The sequence below is a fragment of the Macrotis lagotis genome, chromosome X (genome assembly GCF_037893015.1).
Source record: "Macrotis lagotis isolate mMagLag1 chromosome X, bilby.v1.9.chrom.fasta, whole genome shotgun sequence".
Taxonomy (NCBI): domain Eukaryota; kingdom Metazoa; phylum Chordata; class Mammalia; order Peramelemorphia; family Peramelidae; genus Macrotis; species Macrotis lagotis.
The window spans coordinates 532,347,632-532,368,396 of record NC_133666.1 but is presented as its reverse complement, the minus strand read 5'-3'; the positions used below and the strand labels follow the sequence as shown (position 1 = coordinate 532,368,396).

General features: G+C 41.4%; 1 protein-coding gene across 1 annotated transcript in view; it reads right to left on the bottom strand.

The window, feature by feature from the left end:
* PXDC1 (PX domain containing 1) overlaps positions 1-18,234 on the bottom strand; it is a 61,065-nt gene extending 42,831 nt beyond the window's left edge. Inside the window, exon 1 of the mRNA XM_074208712.1 lies at positions 17,881-18,234. Coding sequence (XP_074064813.1) covers positions 17,881-18,136 — 256 coding nt within the window. The 5' untranslated portion in view covers positions 18,137-18,234. The remainder of the gene's footprint in view (positions 1-17,880) is intronic.
* Positions 18,235-20,765: the final 2,531 nt, after the last annotated feature.

The following is a 20,765-nucleotide window of genomic DNA, read 5'->3' as shown; positions in this document are numbered from 1 at the left end:
TATGGAAGGAGGGGGTAAGGCATATTAAGAGACTATGGGGGAGGCTAGGTGGTGCAGCAGATAGAGTACTGGCCCTGGAGTCAGGAGTATCTGAGTTCAAATCCAGCCTTGCCTAGCTGTGTGACCTTAGGCAAGCCACTTAACCCCATTGCCTTGCAAAAAAAAAAAAAAACTAAAAAAAAGAGAGACTATGGGGGAGAGGCAGAGCCAAGATGGTGGTGTAAAGGCAGCATTTTCCTGCAATTCCTTCCCCCTAAAACTCCAAAAGCCAACAAATTATGACTCTAGCCAAAATTTTGAGGGGCATAACCCACAGAAAGATTGAGTGAGGGGCGGCTAGGTGGCGTAGTGGATAAAGCACCGGCCCTCCGGTCTCAGACACTTAATAATTACCTAGCCGTGTGGCCTTGGGCAAGCCACTTAACCCTGTTTGCCTTGCAAAAACCTAAAAAAAAAACAAATTGAGTGATATATTTTCCCAGTCCAGGATAACTTAGAAGTTGCCCTGGAAAGGTGTGTTTCACCAGGACCTGGAGTTGGAAAAAGCCCCGGAAGCACAGCCCCAGAACAGCTTGAAGGGGCAGGGAAAGAACTCTACTACACCAGAATAAGTGTTAAGTGAGAGAGCACCTGCCACAGAATCTGCAGAGAGAATCTGGAGAAAGCAGCCTGCACCTCCAGAGCACAGCCCACAGACAGTAAGAGGGTCAGGGGAGACTGCAGAAATTTCTCTGCTCTCCCTTGGGGTAGGACTCTGCTGTTTGCCCACACTCAAATCCAGGTTGCAGTTTGGGCTTCCACAGTAAAATAGCCAAGCAGGACCCCTCCTTACAGCTCCAGGGAAGAGGGAAGTGCTGTGGTAATCTTCATATCAAAGCACAAGCAAGAGAGCATAAGACCTTGGAGGAATAAAGTTCCCAGTGGGGTGTCCCCCCCAAAAAAACCCCAAAGTCTTGGAAGTGCTGTAAATTAGTCTTGGGCTGAGGAAATGAGTAAACAACAGAAAAAGAAGAATCTGACCATAGAGAATTACTTTAGTCCCTTGGAAGATCAAAACACATACTCAGATAATGACAAAATCAAAGCTACCATATCCAAAATTTCCAAGAGAAATAGAAAATGAGCTCAGACTATGGATGAGCTCAAAAAAGACTTTGAAAAGCAATTAAGGGAGGTGGAGGAAAAATTGGGAGGAGAAATGAGAGCAATGCAGAAAAATCATGAAAACCAAATCAACAGCTTGGTGAAAGAAATACAAAAAAATACTGAAGAAAATAATATGTTAAAAACCAGTTTAGGCCTAATGGAAAAAAAAGCAAAACAAAAGGCAAATGAGGAGAAGAATGCCTTAAAAAGCAGAATTGGCCAGCTGGAAAAGGAGATAAAAAAGCTCTCTGAAGAAAATAATTCCTTCAAATGCAGAATAAAACCAAAGGAAACTGATGACTTTGCAAGAAATCAGGAAAAGAGGCAGAGCCAAGATGATGACAGGAGAGGACCTTCTCTCAGTTGCTCTGGAGCAAAACTTATAAACTAAGGACTCTACATTTTTGAGAAGAACCCACAGAGGGATCTAGTGAGGCAATTCTCCAACCCAAGGTAACCTAGAAAAAAGTAGAAAGGCTCGGCTCCACAGGATCGGAGGGGTGGCCCACCAGAGGGGTGGCCCACCAGAGCAAAGGAATTTCAGCCTCACAGAGTAAGCCTCAGGATGCTGGGAGCTGACCTACACCCCAGGGAGCACCAAACACAACTTGGGGGAACAGCTGGAGAGCTCTGCCAGAGCAAGCACATGAAGCCCAGCCCTCAGGGCACACAGCAAGCAGCATGGTCACAAAAGCCCAGACCCAGGAACCAGAAGCAGGCTGAGCGGGTAAGCAGGAGCCCCCAGGGAATGAGTGCAGAGCATAGGGAGGGAGCAGAGAAAGAGAGACTGCTGAGCTCTGTCCTCTGCCCCTGGAACAGGACTCAGGGGCTCTGACCACATTCAGATCCTGATCACAGTCTAGGCCCCCCAATAGAACAGCAGCTGTCCTCACCTCAGCCCCGTGGCAGAGGGGGGTGCTTATGGTCATTCACAAACCAGGAGGAAGGACAGAGCCTCACACACTGAGATCCCTGTGGGGGTATCCCAAAAGTTCAGGAAGCACCCCAAAACCAGGCTCAGGCTGGAAAAATGAGTAAGCAGAGAAAAAAGAGGAACACCATTGGGAAATACTTTGCCTGTGACCCCAAGATGAGGAAGTACAAGCTCCTGCATCTAAAGACTCCAAGAAAAACAAAAATTGGGCTCAGTCCATGACAGAGCTCAAAAAAGACTTTTAAAATCAAGTGAGGGAGATATAGGAAAAATTGGGAAAAGAAATGAGAGAGATGCAGGAAAAACATGAAAATGAAGTCAGTAGCTTAGTCAAGGAGATCCAAAAAAATGCTGAAGAAAATAACATGTTAAAACCAGTGTCAAATAAATAAAACAGTTCAAAAAGTTATTGAGGAGAAGAATGCTTTTAAAAAGCAGAATTGCTTGTCCAAATGGAAAAGGAGATAACAAACCTCTCTGAGGAAAACAAATCCTTCAGACAAAGAATAAAACTCAGGGAGAATGCTGATTTTACAAGAAATCAGGACTCAATGCTTCAAAACCAAAAGAATGAAAAATTAAGAGGAAAATGTGAAACATCTCATTGAAAAAAACAACTGATATGGAAAACAGATTTAGGAAAGATAATTTTAAAATTATTGGAATACCTGAAAGTTATGACCAGGAAAAGAGCTTTGACATCATTTTCAAAGAATTATTACAGGAAAATTGCCCTGATATCCTAGAAGCAGAGGGCAAAATAGAAATGGAGAGAATCCACCGATCCCCCTGAGAAAGAGATCCCAAAAAACCAACCCCTAGGCATATTATAGCCAAGTTCCAGAACTCCCAAGTCAAAGAGAAAATATTACAAGCAGCCAGAAGGACACAACTCAAATATCGTGGAGCTGCAGTCAGGATCACACAGGACTTAGCAGCAACTACATTAAAATCTCATAGGCCTTGGAATATAATATTCCAGAAGGTAAAAGAGCTTAGGGGCAGCTAGGTGGAGTAGTGGATAAAGCACCGGCCCTGGAGTCAGGAGTACCTGGGTTCAAATCTGGTCTCAGACACTTAATAATTACCTAGCTGTGTGGACTTGGACAAGCCACTTAACCCCATTTGCCTTGCAAAAACCTAAAAAAAAAAAAAAAGCTTAGAATGTTAGAATGCAACTGAGAATCAACTACCCAGCAAAACTGAACGTCCTCTTCCAGGGAAAAAAGATGGACTTTCAGTGAACCAAGGGAATTTCAAATGTTCCTGTTGGAATGGCCAGAGCTGAACAGAAGGTTTTATCTTCAAATACAGGACTCAGGTGAAGCATGGAGATTGGAGAAGGGGAAAATATGAGGGACTTAATGATGATGAACTACATGTATTCCTGTATAGAAAAATGACATTGATAATACTCATATGAACCTTCTCCTTTAATAGAGCAGGTAGAAGTAGCTTTTATAGGTGAAGCACAGGAGAAAACTGAATTTGAAGATACATTGTGGTATAAAAATGGAGTCAATAGATAAAAGGGAAATGTAATGGGAAAAAGAAAAAGGAGAGGAGGAATAGGCTAAGATATTTCATATAAGATTTTTCTTTATTACAATGAGCTATTGCAATGATATGGAAGGGGGAAAGGTGAGGGGAAATAAGGGGATCTTTGCCCTTATCAGAGGTAGCTGGGAGAGGAAACAGCATATATACTCAATGGGGTATAGACATCTATAGTAAGAAGGAGTGGGGAGCAGGGGGAAGTGGGGTATGTGAGTGATGGAGGAGAGGATGGACCATGAGGGGAGAGTGGTCAGATATAACACATTTTCTTTTTTTAATTCTTTCAAGGGGCTGGGATTGGATGGCCTGTCTGGGACCATAGGGCCAGGTGGATGTTGGATAAGGGGTGGTATGTGGGTTCGGGGCCTCTTGGCCCCAGGGCTCAGGATCTGTCTGCTGCACCACTCAGCTACCCTACACCAGAGACACAGTGAAAAGAGAGAGAAAATATAGTTCATGGTAGTAGAGAAGTATGAATGGAGGAAGTTGCAATCAGCAATGGCAATGGTGCAAAAATATGGAAGTAACTTTTGTGATGGACTTATCCTAAAGAATGAGATCCACCTGCAACAGAGCTGGTGGTGTTGGAGCACAGACTGAAGCACATTTATATTTATTATTATTATTATTATTATTATTATTATTATTATTATTATTATTATTATTATTATTATTATTATTTTCTGGGGGGTGTTGCAGGGCAAATGGGGCTGGGTGGCCTGCCTGGGACCGCATAACTGGGTGATTGTTGGGTGTCTGAGGCCGGATTTGGACCTGGATGCTCCTGGCTCAAGGACCAGTGATCTGTCTGCCACCCAGCCGCCTCTACTATTATTATTATTACTACTATTTGATTTTAATTTGAGTCTTTTTTTTTTTGGTTTTTGTAGGGCAATGGGGTTGGGGTGGCTTGCATGGAGTCACACAGCTGGGTGATTGTTGGGTGTCTGGGGCTGGATTTGGGCTCAGGTGCTCCTAGTTCCAGAGCCAGTGCTGTGTCCACTGCGCCACCTGGCCATACCTACAATTATTATTATTATTATTACTATTATTATTATTATTTAATTTTAATTTTTTCTTTCACCTTTACTTTATCATTTATGTGGGTCTATATTTTCTTGGGAGGAGGGGGTATTATGTTTACGATTAAACAAGAATATTTTAGTAATGTATAAAAAACATTATCTGTACAAAATAAGAATAAATAAATTAATTAAAATTTTAAAAAAAGAAATCAGGAAGAAATAAAACTCTTCCCAAAAAAAGCCAAAAATTAAAAGAAAACATGAAATATCTCATTGGAAAAACAACCGACCTCGAAAACAGATCCAGAAGAAATAATTTAAAAATTAATGGGCTATCTGAAAGCCATGAACAGGAAAAGAGCCTAGACTTCATTTTTCAAGAAATAATACAGCAAAATTTCCCTGAGATCCTAGAAACAGAGGATAAAATATAAATTGAGGGAATTCACTGGTCACCTCCTGAAAGAGATCCCAAAAGAAAAACTTCCAGGAATATTATAACCAAACTCCAAAACTCCCAAATCAAAGAGAAAATTCCAAAAGCTGCCAGAAAAAAACAATTCAACTACCGAGGCTCTATAGTCAGGATTACACAGGATCTGGCAGCATCTACATTAAGGGCTTGTAGGGAATTGGAATATGATATTCCGGAAGGCAAAAGGTCTTGTTTTACAACAGAGAATCAACTACCCAGCAAAACTGAACATCCTCTTTCAGGGAAAAAGATGGATTTTCAGTGAAACGGGACTTTCAAACTTTCCTATTGAAACAACCAGAGCTGAACAGAAAGTTTGATCTCCAAGTACAGGACTCTGGTGAACCATAGAGGAGGTGGATGAGAAGGACTAACTATCAGGAACTTAATGATATCGAACTGTTTGTATTACTGCATGGGAAGAAAATATTGATAACTCATATGAACTTTCTCATTTATAAGAGCTGTTAGGAGCATATATAGACAGGACACAGGAAGGAGCGGAATATAATGGAGTAAAAAGATGGAGTCAATGGGTGATAAAGGAAAGTACTGGGAGGAAGGGAAAGGAGATGAAGAAGCAGCTAAGAAATTTCACATAAGAGTCAAGGAAAAAGCTTTTTCAATGGAGTGGAAAGGGGGAAGGCAAGGAGGAATGAGTGAGCCTTCATTCTCATCAGAAATGGCTCACAGAGGAAATAACAGACACACTTAATAGGGTGAGGAAATCTATCTCACCCTAGAGAAAAATAAGAAAGGGATGGAATAAGGGAGAATGAAGGGAGGGAAGGGGGGAATAGGTGATAGAAGAGAGGGAAAATCGAGGGAGAGGGTACTCAGATACAACACACTTTTGGACAGGGCCAGGGTGAAAGAAGAGAGAGAATAGAATAAATGAGAGTGGGAAGGAATAGAGTGGATGTACAGCTAGTAATAGCAACTGTGGGGAAAATATTGAAGCAACTTCTCTGGTGGACTTATGATAAAGAAAGCAACTCACCCCCAGAGACAGAGCCATTAGAATCTGAACATAGTCAGAAGTACATTTTTTTTCCTCTCTCTCACTATTCTTGAGTTTTCTCATCTTCTTGGGGTGGTTTTGTTTACTATTATAACAAAATTATTGTAATAATAGTAATAATAAATTAAAATAAATTTTTAAAAGAGTAGATTGGTCTCCCAAAGGGAGACAGCCTTGAAGGACTTTTAAGCACCAAACAGAAGATTTCGTATTTGAACTTGGGGGTGATAGAGAGCCAGTGGAGTTCATTGAGTAGATTAGACTTGCCACTTTCGATTATTTTATGAAATTTTACATGTACATACTCTATCAGATTGTTTGCTACCTTGGGGAATGGGGTGGGAAGGGAGGGTGGGGGAGGGGGAAATGTGGACTTCAACAGTTTACAAAAGAATGAATGTTGAAGACTATCTTTACATTTAATTGGAAAATAAATAAATGGGAGAAAAAGACACTATGATAGGGATGCTAGAACTTCAATGTCAGGTAGATCCCCTCAATTTAAGGGAACACATCAATGACATATAATGAGAGCTTAGTATATACAAAAGTAATTTTTAGGCGGGGGGGGAAACAAGACATTAAGACACCATGCTGTCTTCATGCAAATTAATCCAATTATTCCAGAAATCAGTCTGGAAGTAATGTAGGATAAGCTCAGCTATTAAACTATGAAAACATACCAGGTCAAGGATGTCAGAAACAGAAAGTTTCAATAAATAACAGAAATGTCCACAGCACCTCTTTCTGTAGTAGCAAAGAAATGGAAATAAAAGTGGGAACCAAAAGAACAGACTGACAGAATAAACTGCATACAAATGTAATGATATCATGGTACATTAGGAAATGATGAATTTAAGGAATTCAAAGAAACATGAGAAGATTTGTATGAAATGATGCCCAAAATAATAAGTGAAATATACAGAATCTACAACATGAATGAAATGAAAAGATTATCAAAAGGAATCAGCTATTAAAAAAAGCAGTAAGGGTCAGAAGGGCAGGCAAATAATGAAGCCTCTCTGGCCACTGTACCTTGGTTATAAGGGAGAGATTAATGGTTGGGGATGGGGGGGGGGGGTCAATATAGGTAATATATCCAGAAATAACTATTATACCAAAAAAAAAAAAAAGACTTCAAGAGCACTTATTTTGTTAAAGGGAAATCCTAAATTGGAATAGAAATGGGTAGCCCAAACTCAGTATAATTGATATGGAAGTTGTGTCAGCAATCATCTATTTGAAAGGAGGGGGATGAAAAATGAAGGGATGGGAGGGAAGCTGTCTATTCTAGAGAAAATTATAACAGGCACATGGTTCATTTGCTTGGAAGTGACATTTCCGCTCAATCTAAACTGACATTGTGATTAATGCAGCCTCCAGCCAGTAGAGAAAAGAATGGATGGAAGTAAGAATCTCTTTGACTCAGTTTGTTTCACAGACTAGCAATACTTTCCATGAAAGAGCTTGGCTAAAAGGGGCTGATAATTGGGGGAGTGGGAAGAGGGAGAGTGTTATCTTTTCAGCAGTACCAACTCTGAAATGAAAAAGGGGATTCCCTGTAGGAAGTCAAAGATAATACAAAAACAAATAAAAATTGTGATTTCAGTTAGATAACTGGGCTGAATGACTGATAATGAAGAGCTGTGCTCATTGTCTCCCAGATGCACAGGCAAGCTCCCAATAATGAACTGTTGACATTGTCAACAATGAGAAGAGGCACAAAGGAAGCAGTGTATTTATGGGTGTCTTCCCTGCACAGGGACAGCTGCTGCTCCCACAGAATACCCTGAACAAAACCAGCTCCCTTCTGGCTTTAGGAAGAGAATACAGGGATGTGGATTATTGATAATAGCATGCAAGCCAAGAGACTGTAGCCTACCGCCTGCCTCTCTCCATAGATCTCAAGTAATTTTTTTATATTCACTTACTAAGCTCTAAGATGAAATCCACTGAGAAGTTATGAAATCTCTTAAGTTTTATTTGTTTTAATTGCTACCATTAGTTTAAAATCTAGAGTTTTTGATGCTTTGCTATTTTTTAATTAATTTTTATTATTTTTAATATTTTATTTTTAACTACATTTAATAGTAGTTTTTAACAATCTTTTTTTTGCAAGATTTTGAATTTTGTATTACTATTTAGCTAGCAAAGCAAGCCTCCAAAATTTCAAATTATACTCCTATTCAATAAACTCTAAAGGCTCCTATTCTATCACCTCTAGGACCAAATATAAAATCCTGGCTGGCTTTTAAAATTCTTCAAAATTTGGCTTCCCTTTCTATTTATCCAGTCTTTGTACACCTCATTTATCACTTCACTCTTCATCATGTACTCTGATCCAGTGACACTGGCCTCCATCTCCCATGCCTTCCTCCTCTTCATCTCCACTTCCTGGTTTCCTTTTACTTTCTTCAAGTCTTAAGCTTCTGCAAGAAATTTCTCCCTCTAGAACAATAATCAAAGACAATTTTTTTTTTGGTTTTTGCAAGTCAATGGGGAGTTAAGTGACTTGTGCAAGGTCGTGCAACTAGATAATAAGTATCTGAAAACAGGTTTGGTTTTTTTTGTAAGGCAGATAGGGTTAAGTGGCTTGCCCAAGGCCACACAACTAGGTAATTAAGTGTCTGAGGCCAGATTTGAACTCAGGTACTCCTGGCTCCAGGGCCGGTGCTCTGCCCAGTGAGCCACCTAGCCACCCCCTGAGGCCAGATTTTAACTCAAGTCCTGACTCCAGGGCTGGTGCTCTTTCTACTGAGCCAACTAGCTGGCCCTAAAAGACAATTTTAAAAGTCTTTTGAGGAAAATACATCAATATCCAGAGAAAGAACTATGGAGTTTAAATGAAGATCAAAGCTCATTACCTTCGATTTTTAAAAGTTGTCCTCTGTATTGTCATTTTTCTCTCTCTAATATTCTTTTCTTCCATTTGGATTTGATTCTTTTCTCATAATATGATCAATATGGATGTATTGTTTAGCATGATTATAAATGTAGAGCCTATAACAGGTTGCTTTCTGTCAGGGGGAGGGAAGTAGAAAAATGCAAAACTCAAAACCTTACCAAGAAAAAATGATTGGTAAAAGTACCATTGCATGTAGTTGGAAAAACAAATATATAAAATATTAAAAAAATTATAAAAATTTTAAGTAGTAAAACAGCAAAAGTAAAGTCTTTCCCTCTCTCCCTCAGTGCTAAGGTCTTCTCTCTGAGATTATCTCCAACTTATCCTATATGTAAAGCGATTTAAAAGTTGTTTTTTCCCATGAGACTGTGACCTTGAGGGCAGAAATTGTTTTTTTACCTTATATAGATCCAGGACTTAGCAAATTGCCTGGTATACAGATGGTACTTAATAAATGTTTGGTGATTTGACTTTGACTTCCATCTGCTCACAAAGGTGGTTAAATAAAGCATAAACAAAAAAGAAATGAATACCTCTGACTTTAGTCCTAGTTATAGCCAAAGCCCAGTCCGAGTTAATCACATAATAAATAACAGTGGTTATAACAGATGGCATTTATGAGCTTCTTTAAGGTATTCAGAGAACTTTACAAACAACTCATCTGATCCTCATGACAATGTTATGAAGTAAGTAGTATTATTAACTCCGTTTTATAGATATATAATTACTTGTCTAGTCCTGAACCCTTCAGGGCAGCCTTATATAAATTTCTGAATCCACTCCCTCTTTGGACATGAAATTTATCTGAAATGAAAATTTACATTTTTATATAAAAAGTAACCTGGTATATCTGATAGGCCAGTGTTGGTTAATCACAAATGCAGGAACGTGCTTCAGGAATTCAAAAAAGAAAAAATTCACTACTTATTAAATATCTATTATGTGAAAGCTCTCTGCTAGGCCTAGGGGCTACAAAGATTAGGAGGATGGAAAGTCACTGCCCAGTGCCAAGGAGATTACAATCTAATGTGGGGATATGACTGGAAGAAAGATATGATACAATGGAATATATGAAGGGCAATTTAAGAAGAATGCTCTCTGAGAAACAGAGAAAGGACAGATCAGTTCCAGTTGAAGAAAGTATAGGAGAAATAAGAAATAAATTTAATATAGAGGGGAACACAATACAGCAAAGATATATGAGAAATGACAAGAGGAAGATCAAAAGGAAGAGAAAAGAGGACAAAGAAAAAGGGGAAAAAGGAGTTATAGGTAGTTATACTGGTGACAAGGATTCAGAGCAGGTTATTTCTCAAGATATAAAACCTGTTGATTCTGCAAAGGTAATCCTAGACCAAAGGCATCAAACTATTTCATCTGGGGAAAAAGTTTTAGTTGTTGGCTTAGCCACAGGCAAAGAACTTTTGTAGAAATATGGAATAGATTAAACAACCAGAAAAACTATAAAATGAATAGGTAACCACAGTTAAATCATAATAAGCCCTACTCAGAATTGGTGAACTGTTATTAATTGAACTGAATCTGCTTTTCAAGTGTTTACAATCCAAAGAATAGTGGATAGAGTGACTTGGAGTCAGGAAAATATGAGTTCAAATCCCAACTCTGGACACTTACTGACTCTGTGACCCTAGGTGAGTGACCTCAGTTTCTTCACTTGGAAAATGAAGATATTAGTGCTTTACAAGGCTATCTGAGGATTAAATATGTACAATATATTTGCTGTATGTAAAACATCTTGCAAAGTTTTGTAGATGTTGGCTATTGGTTCAGAGTTATAAGGGGGCAGCTAGGTGGCACAATGGATAGAGCACTGGCCCTGGAGTCAGGAGGACTTGAGTTCAAATCCAACCTCAGACATTTAATAATTACCTAGCTGTGTGATCTTGGGCAAGTCACTTAACTCCACTGACTTGCAAAAAGAAAAAAAAAACAAAGAGTTTATATATATATATATATATATATATATATATATATATATATATATATATATATATATATATATATACACACACACACACACCCTAAAAGTTAGGGGCAGGATGGGAAGGGAAGAGAAGAGCAGAAGGCAGCATTACTATGCCCTCAGACTTCCTCTGAATATTAGAACATGAAGCTGCTCTGAGAGACTCTGATATAATGGAACACACTGATTCTGGAGGAAAGTGAGACCTGGATTAAAATCCCATTTCTGATACATATTAACTATATGTCCATAGGCACCAAAGGAACTAGTTATTAACTTCATTGAGTCTCAGTTTTCCTATCTGTAAGACTATACCAGGGATACTGTGAAAAGTCAAGAAAATCCATCTATGTAAAAAAGTTTGTAAATCTTAAAACATTTCACAGTTGTTGATTTTTATTGTAAACTGATGGGGCTGACTAAAGAATGGTTTTGATAAGTCATTTGGACTATAACTGGCAGCTACAAAGAGCAGTTAAATATGACTTTGCCCCCTTTTTACTGTTTGTACTAAGAAGGAACAAACTAATATAGCTAGGAATCTGCTGTCTTGGCCAAGATTTTTTTTTTCCTTTTCAGTGAGGAAGCAGCAAAAAACATTCCATTTCCTCTACAAACACACACACACACACACACACACACACACACACACACACACACACACACACACACCCTCTTTCCCCTCATTAGCATAAATGAGATATAGTCCCATTATTATCTTTGTGTGCTTATTCACAGACACATACACACACTTATCAATGTACATGAGGTATTCTAGACAAATGTAAGACCTTTGAGGTTAGGACTATATCATTTTTGAAATGGTATTCCCTAGTTCATGGCAAAGAGTACATGATTAATAAATTCTTGATTGGCTACCTAGCCTATACTTGTAATCTAACTTTGGGGAATACTTGGTATAGAAACCAATGCAAAATCTGTGACATACTCTCAGAGAATTGCCTCAGGCACCAATGTGTTAAGTAATTTGCCCAATGTCATACAAGTGATGTCATGACATGCACTTGAACTAGTTTTGAGTGAGGGAGTGCTGAATTATACTGTATTAGCCAGGAATTGAGGGTCTCCCCACATGGCAGGTGAGAATTCTACCACTGAACCACCATTACAGACAGAAATAGCTTATTTGGAAAGTGTTAGACTGAAATTCTGAAGGTCCCTGGATCAATTCCAGGTGTCAAAAAAGCTGGTAATACTCACCTTCAAATGCCATAAAACTAGAACCTATCTATATAAAGGAGGGATCTGTATTTCCTGATTACAAGGTTGGGTCTCATGAATTCAGAATAGTGATTTCACTGATTTTGGCAATAGGTTAATTCCTATCAAGTGATAAATGGTATGAGATTGAAGCTATTCTCATCCCCATTTTACAGATAAGGAAACTGAAGCAGAAGGAAATTAATTGACTTCTCTATAAATGGATATGCTTGTCCACATTCTCATAGCCACATGGGTAGTGCTTGGGAGATGACAACTGTCTTTTTGACTCCAAGGACAGGACACTTTCCAATACACAACCTAGCTGTCATGAAAATTGAAAATTGTTGTATTGTCTAAAGAAAAACAATATATGTTCTATAAGTAGGGGCTGGGGAGAAAATGTTCATAGACTGTTAGGAAATCAAGAGCCAAGGCTATTCTATTTAATACAGTTAAATCATAGCCAAGGTCTCAATCCATCAGGCAATGACAAGGATGACTGAGAATATAGAGGAGGTTTATAAGAAAGGGAAAAAATGATCTCTGAAGAGAGACTATTTGAATATTTTATCAAAGTGGAGACTGGGCAAGGGAAAGTTACTACAGAGTCAAATTGTCAAAGTTTCCGAGGTTAAATAACAGAGATGAGTTAGGAGGGATATCTAAAACATCAGAATAAGACACCAGTACAAAAAAGGGAGGAAAAGAGAATACCAATAGTCCTCAGAAAGAGGTCATGAGGTCAGAGAGGCGTCATTTTGTTCAGTAATTACACCCCCCCCCAAAAGAAGTTCCCAAGTCTTCTATCAATGGATGTAGACATCCACGGCCACCCTGGGCCCTGTGAATTGCTATGTCCTCATACTCTACCAGACATAAGGAATAGGATGACAGCCAAGAATAACTCCATAGAGTGTAGACAAGGGGATAGAAGCATTATCTTGAAAACATTCTCTCCCATGGGACTGAATTAGACTCCATAGCTCTTTAATTATATGTAAATTTTAAAATGTGAAGAGGAGCCAAGGTGATCACACTGCTCTGAGGGTGTTCAATCACACATCTCTATGAATTTACAGACTGCTGCCAGTTTCAGTTCTGAAACCAACCAGTATTTTTCTTTTAAAGCTTTGAAGATTTTTCATTATACTAGAGGGCAAATATAACAGAGAACAGAAATTATTTCAATAAATTCAAGCCAGTGCAACCTGATGAAAAACAGTCCTGAAAACAAATAATGTATTTTTTTATTACACATATATCTTTTGTATGTCATAGTTTGGATAGACAATGATATATAGGACAAAGAGCCCTGAAACAGGAATCTTAACTCTCATCAACTAGCTTTGTGACCTAGCATGGCTTCTCTGTGCCTCAGTTTCCTCATTTTTGAAATTGGGGGCCAGTTTCCTTTGAGTTGTCTATATTTAGACAACATTGTTAGATACAAATTAAGTTATATAGAAATGGAGAAAAATTTTTCTTTTCAGATATTATTTTTATTCCCTTACTCTGCTGCCTTGTTTGTAGTGTTGAGGTGATCTTGGGCTTTCTGGAAAAGCACAGCTGAGAAGGATTCTATCAAACTTGAAAAGCTTCCCAGAAATGAATTCAATATATGTATGCTGGGGTGGCTAGGTGGCACAGTGAATAGAGCACCAGCCTTGGAGTCAGGAGTACCTGGGTTCAAATTCAACCTCAGACACTTAATAATTACCTAGCCATGTGGCCTTGGGCAAGCCACTTAACCCCATTGCCTTGAAAAATCTAAAACAAACAAACAAAACAACATATGTATGTTTGTCAGCTAAGGATCAGCCTAGGCAAGGCTGGCAGAGGCTTAACAAAAACCAGATTGTCTGCTAAGTCCCTATGACAGCAAGGGTACCTGTCTGTGCTGATGATATGAAAATTCTTGAAGTATTGAATTAAAGAAAGAAAATAAAATATTTTTCTGATATTTTGATATTATTCCTCATTAATTTAAAGGGTTATGATAGAAGTAAATATCTTTCTCCTTCTTTATGAAGCAGAGTTAAATGACCTGCCCAGGGTCACACAGCTAATCAGGCCAAATTTGATTTCAGGTCTTTCTGACATCCATTATGCATCTAAGTGCTTCTTTTCTTTATTTTACAACTAGGATCAGAATTCTTTCGGGGACATGGAATAAAGATTTATCATTTAATAATAATATTATAATAATAATAATAACAGCTAGTACATATAGAGAGAGATTTTATAAATACATAGGTTATAGAGATTATGTATTTATTATCTCATGTGATCTATATACTGGACAGTATGTTGGGAGTCAGATATATAAGAAGAAATAAAAAAGAGTCTTCCCTCAAGAAGATTATTACTAGTTTGCTTTTCCTTAAGTCTCCATGAAAAGGACTGTGACCATAACCCAGGGAAACATTGGCAGTAGCACTTCTTGAAGGAAGGAGGGTTAAGGGCATATGATGACAAATTTGACATCTTTCCACCATCGCTCATGTTCTGGAAAAGGGCATGCAGCTAGTTGGTGCAGTGATACAGTGTCAGACCTGGAGTCAGGAAGAACTGAATTCAAACCCAACTTTAGATAAAAGTTCCAAGGTATCAGTTTCCTCATCTGTAAAACCTATCTCCAGAAGGTGGTTGTGAAGCTTAAAGGAGATATTATTATAAAGCACCTACCAGGGTTTGGCCTCAGACACTTAATAATTACCTAGCTGTGTGACCTTGGGCAAGTCACTTAACTCCATTGCCTTGCAAATATATATATATATATATATATATATATATATATATATATATATATATATATATATATATATATACATAAAGCACCTAACACATATATAAATGCAAGTTAGGATGAGTAATTTTATCTTTCAGACATGGTTCTTGATCACTGTCCTGAAATAAAAAATCAGAAGTAGGTTCAAAAATTCTATTCTCTTGGAGTTCTTCTCTACTGTGATTTGCTGTAATCTGATTTTTCCTTCATCTGAAATTTCCTCACATTGACATTAATTTATTAAGTTAAAAGAGGAAATAGACCCCAAAAGTAAATCCATGAAAAATTATCAAGATATAATCTTGAAACCATCCTCAGAACTTTCACAAATAGATGGGGGTAGATCAGAGTGCCAGGCTTAGACAATCAAGGCAACTGAAGCTTGCTGGGGTGATTTTGAAGTCCATCCCAAATAATTTCATTTGTCAAAATGTGTCTATAAAGTTGGAGTAAATATCTGAATTAATAATAATAGTTTTGTATAATTTTAGTTGCTTTACAAATATTGTCTCATTTGATCATAACTGTCCTGGGATGTAGATGCTCCTAGTCTTCCCATTTTAGAGATGAAGAAACTGAGGCAGAGGTTAGGTGACGTGCCCAAGGTGGAAAGCTGGTCTGCCATGTTCAATCCATTATACCACTAGACTGCCTCAATTATCTGAAAAACTTTAACCAAGCAAACAAAACCCTTTCATATCAAGAAGAAAAAATTAGAATTTGTTCCGAGACTGACTTTCTGTATCAAATTCACTTTGCCTTGTCACATGCCTGCATCCTCAAATATTAATCAGAATATTGTTTTAAGATAAAAATGTCATAGTATTTGTAAAATGTTTAGGATAATGCCTAGAACATAGTTGGCCTATATAAATGTGGTCTGCTGCACTGTTCTCTCTTGAAGGGAAAGCAGAAAAGTGGGAGTGCCCCCCCAATTCTATTGCTTGCAAGTTAACATGAGCTTCCCATTCCTTAAGCCATAAAAAGCCATGCCCTTTGGCTATCTTAGGGTTGTTTTCTGGTTCTGCTTCACAGCTTTCTCTTTTCTTTCATATCCCTTCTTCATTCTCTCATTGCCTTTTCTCTAGTGTCCCTTCTCTTTCCTTTTTTCTCTTCCTTCCATTCAAGCATTCTCCCCACTCTCTCTTCATTTTTCTGTTTCCTTCCTCCTTTTCCACTCCCAAGATTCCTCCTTTTCTCCTTCCTATCTCTTTCACTTCTTTCTCCTGTCCTTTTATATTCGTCTTCTGTTCCTTCCTTCTCTTCTACTTTCTCTCTCCTAACCTCAATAAATAGTATGGGAAGGGGAGCACAATTAGGTGGGTTAAGAAGAAAAAGAACTATTTTTCTAAGAACAAGAAAGCTTCCTAGGGAGCCAGGATCATCAGTCACGGGTTCAAGAGAAAGAGGTGGCAGTAGTTAATAAAATCCACATGTTTCCTCAAGGAGTTGGGGCCAGGACATATGCAACTAACACAGTACTTGGGAAGAAAGTCCAAGCCAATCCTGCTCCCTCTACCCCCGCTGGGCTGAATGACTAAAGGACAGCGTGGCATCTTGCATCACGAGTTGTCATCGATTGATCCAGAAAAGCCAAAGTCCGCTGCCAATAAACCCGGGCTCTCCGGGGAATTATTCCGAATAAGATAGCAGAAGAAATGACAGATTCCTCCAGACAACTTTACAATATTTATCTTGTCCTCCTTATCTCCGGCGGGAGTCTGGAGCAGCTCCAGGCCACCTCACCTCCATCCCTGCCCAAGGTTGATCCGCTGTTTCTTAAACAATGTACTGTTTTCTACAAGACCGATTCCCTCTTCCTCCTTCCTCTGAGAGAGAGAGAGAGAGAGAGAGAGAGAGAGAATCTATGTTTGTGTGTGTGTGTGTGTGTGTGTGTGTGTGTGGCTCGGGACAGTAAACGGCAGCGTGAATAAACGCATCTACTATGGGTTGGATACTGCTTTTAATACATATCAGTCGAATCTGTGGCTTCTTGCCTTTGGGGTAAGCATGGTGCAAATGTCTTCTGTTGCCCTCATCCTCTTAAAACAAGCCAATCTCCAACCTCTCTCACGAAGTAACCAACAAATGGAATCATATGACAGCTAATCTTTCTGCTCTTTTCTCTTGGACAAATCTCAACTTTTCCTTATCATTTAAAACTGTCAACTTTCTTCTTCTGCCAGGCCTTACCTTAATTCCCTTTCCAGACTCTAATCTTGCTTAACAATCTGAGACCCTTAGGCAAGTCGCTACCTCCGGGGCTCAGTTTCCTTATTTGTAAAATGAAGGGCCTGGATTTCCTGGCTTCTAAGGACTCTTCCAGACTTACATCTATTCTCCTAAAATCCCAGGGGTTAAGACCACGCGAAGCCAAATTCATTTCCAAATTCTAACAAATAACAATAGGTAGCCTTAATTTGTCCCCCTACCCCACCCGCCTCCCCTTATCTGCATAAGGCCAGCCCCTATAGATGCAGGGGAGCAAGAACCAGTTGCTTTTTTTTCTTGACTCCTTAAGGGAGGAAGAGAGGCAATATTTACGACTTCAGTAACTCCCTCAACCACTTCTCTTCCCCCCCGACCCCCTACTTCAGGCAACAGTCAGGAAGCATTTATGAGGTGCTTTCAAGGTTCCGAGCATTTCGATACGTTTTCCAAAATGATCTTCCCTCAACCGTGCCCTTCACTCAATCATCACTCCTTCCACCTCCCTCTTCCTTCTCCTCCCTCCTCCTCCTCCCAAATAGGCCAAGTGGACAAGCCACGGCCGGGCCCAGGAGGGCAGAAATGGGGAGGGAGGGAGGCGGCCCCCACCAACCTTGCAGGAGCGGGGACCGTGCCAGCTCGGGCCGGTCCTCGGGGAAGGAGTCCCGGAGGCGCTGGAAGAGGCGGCCCAGGTCCGAGTAGCTCCTGTGCAAATACAGGACGTTGCGGTCCGACCACTCCGTGCGGATCTCGAAGAACTCCTCCTCGTCGCCCCGTCGGTTGATGATCAGTCTCCGGATGCCGTTCACCCAGCAGCCCCGCACGAACATGTTCACCAGCGACGTGCCCTCAAACACCGCAGATGCCATGCCCGCGGTGCCCGCACATGCCCCGGACGCGGGGGGGGGGCGCCCCGTGTAGCCGCGCCCCGGGAGCAGGAGAAACCGAAGGGGATGAGGAGGGGGCTCGCTTGAGCACTGGCTCCCGGGCTCCCAAAAGGCGGTGCAGCCCGGCTTCCTCCTGCGCTCTCTCAAAGAGGCTGGCTTTTAAGGGAACTTTTCATCACGGGGTTGCCGTGGTGGACGTGGGCGCTGCCGGGTGTGAGGGCAGCCCTTCCCCCTCTTCTGGGCTGGCAGCCCCGGCCCCGGCCCCCGGGCCCCAGAGGAAGTGGCTTTCGGGAGGCTAGACAGCCTGCAAGCCCCCGCAAACCGGCTGCTGGCCCTCGGATGGCCGGGGGTGCCAGGGTCGCCCCTGGTCCCAGACTCGCGGCGGCCGTAGGCGCCCCCTTGCCCAGCCCCCCCAATGCCGAGGGGCACGAGCCGGGGTGCGGGGATTCCCTGTAGCCCCCGCCTCCGCTAAGGGGGAGGAGTTCCCCCAGGTAAATCCCTGGGCTCCGAGAAGCCGCAGCCGCCGCAGTCACCCCCGCCCCTGCGCCCCGCGACTGCTGGGGAGGGTCCGCCCCGCCGCCCACCCCCGCGCCCTCCCAGAGGCGAGTTGGAGCCACAGAACAAGTCCAGTCCAACTCCTCGCTCTGGCTCCCCCCGGCCTGGGGGGTGGGAGGGTGGGGAGGAGGGAGAGAAGCCCATGCAATAGCTGGAGTCCCCCCGTCTGCCTCGACTCCGCGGGAAGTGCCAAACTGGGGGTGCAGCAAGAACACACTCCTCCTTTTCCTTTTCCTCCTCCTCCTCCTCTGGGCTAGTGGGCTGAGGCTGCTACCGCCCTCCCAGCTGATGCACGCACTGGCTCAGCCACAGCCTCCCCCTAAGACCACCTCCCTCCCCCGCCTGTCCGGTGCCTTCCCCTCCGGGCCCGGTCCCTCCTAGCCTACATGGTGATTGGGCCACCAAGCTAGGAAGAAGAGGCCGAGGTCGGAGACACCCCCACCCCTGAATAAACCGCTTCTCTTTTTTTTTTTTTTGAAATCTCGGAAGTAACCCGGGCTTGGGTGGGAGGTGCGCCTGCCACCCGCCCGGCTGCACAAAAAATTACAAATCTTCCCTTTTTTCTTTCTACCCTCTTTAGAGCCCCTAGGAGAGGGCTCCGGGATCAACCCATTCCCTAGGCTCCCGCTGGGACGGGCTTGGCGTCGTTTAGGGGTGGAGTAAGGGTGGGCGGGAGCCCCGGGAGGGAGGGGAACGATATAGTTTTTTTCCCCCCTTTGGAAAAAAACTCTGCTGCTTGGAGTGCCAGGAATTCCTCCCGATCCTCCGGGGGAGGCGGAGTTTGGAACATATTGCAAACGCCCGCAGGGTTTGTTTTGTATTCCTTCGCTTCTCCCTTCCACCCGGCTGCAAGTTTCAAAGCTGAAAGCGCAGCCTTAGACTGATAAGGTGGAGCGCGAAGGAAATAAGACCCGGAGGAAAGGGGGTGCCAGGTAGGGTCAGCCTGGTCCAGCGCCCGGAACGGGGAAGATGAGAAGCGCCAAGGAAGCGAGGGAGCGGCAGCAACCTGTCACCCCTCCCGACCCGCGGAGACGAATGGGCCGCGTGCGTCTTGTCTCTGACCGGGGCCTTGGAAATGATGCCTCCCAGTGTCTCCTGGCTTCTCCTTGTGGCACATTCCGATCATGCTTTACTGGAAGGGAGAAAGCCACCGGGACTGGCAGACTGGGCTACAGGAACCAAAATAATAACAATGACCGGGGCGTGTGGGTGTGACCGAGATAGTTTCTGCATCTGGGACAAGCTTCCCAGTTTATATGATTCAGTAAGTCCAAACAAGTTTTTTGGCAGATCAAGAGAAGTCATATTTCAAGGGCTATAAATTGGGGGAGAGGGAAAAATAAATTGCTCAGTCTACTTTTTTTTTTAAAGCTTTCTACAATCTGGCTCCAAGTAATCTTCCAACCTTCTTCACACTTAGTAATTTCCAAGCTGACCTGGGAATCTGCTCAAGCTCATATAGTACCACTGCCTCCCTGGTAGCACTTGTCTTCCTCTAGGCCCAGGGGACTTCCCCTAGGAATTAGTCCCCTTCACTTTTCACAATCCTGGGCTTAGCTCAAATGTCACTTCTCAAATGAAGTTTACCCTCATTCTGGCAGGCAGATGCCTAACGACTCTTCCTCAAGAGACTTCCTGCCTGCCTCTCTTCTTTCTTTTCCTTCTTTCCTTGCTTTTTTTTTACTTCCTTCATCCCTCGCTTTCATTCTTCTTTCCTCATCTTTTCTTCCTTCTTTTTTCCTTCAACCCTTCCTTTCTCTTCATTTTTCTTCTTTTCTTCCATTTATCTATTTATCTACCTATCTGTCTCTAGACATGTATTCCCTAGCAGTCAAAAATTACTTGGAGGCAAGGGACTATGTTTTTGCCCTTCTGTGCTCAGGATGTAATTAATAAAAGTTTGATTTAAAAATCAATTTTTCTGACTTTAAGTAAATATGTATATACATATAAAAACATGTATATATTCGTATATATAAAACATGTATATATTCACATAAAACATATATATTCATATATACATATGAGTTGGGTAGGAATTGTGGTATTCAATTCA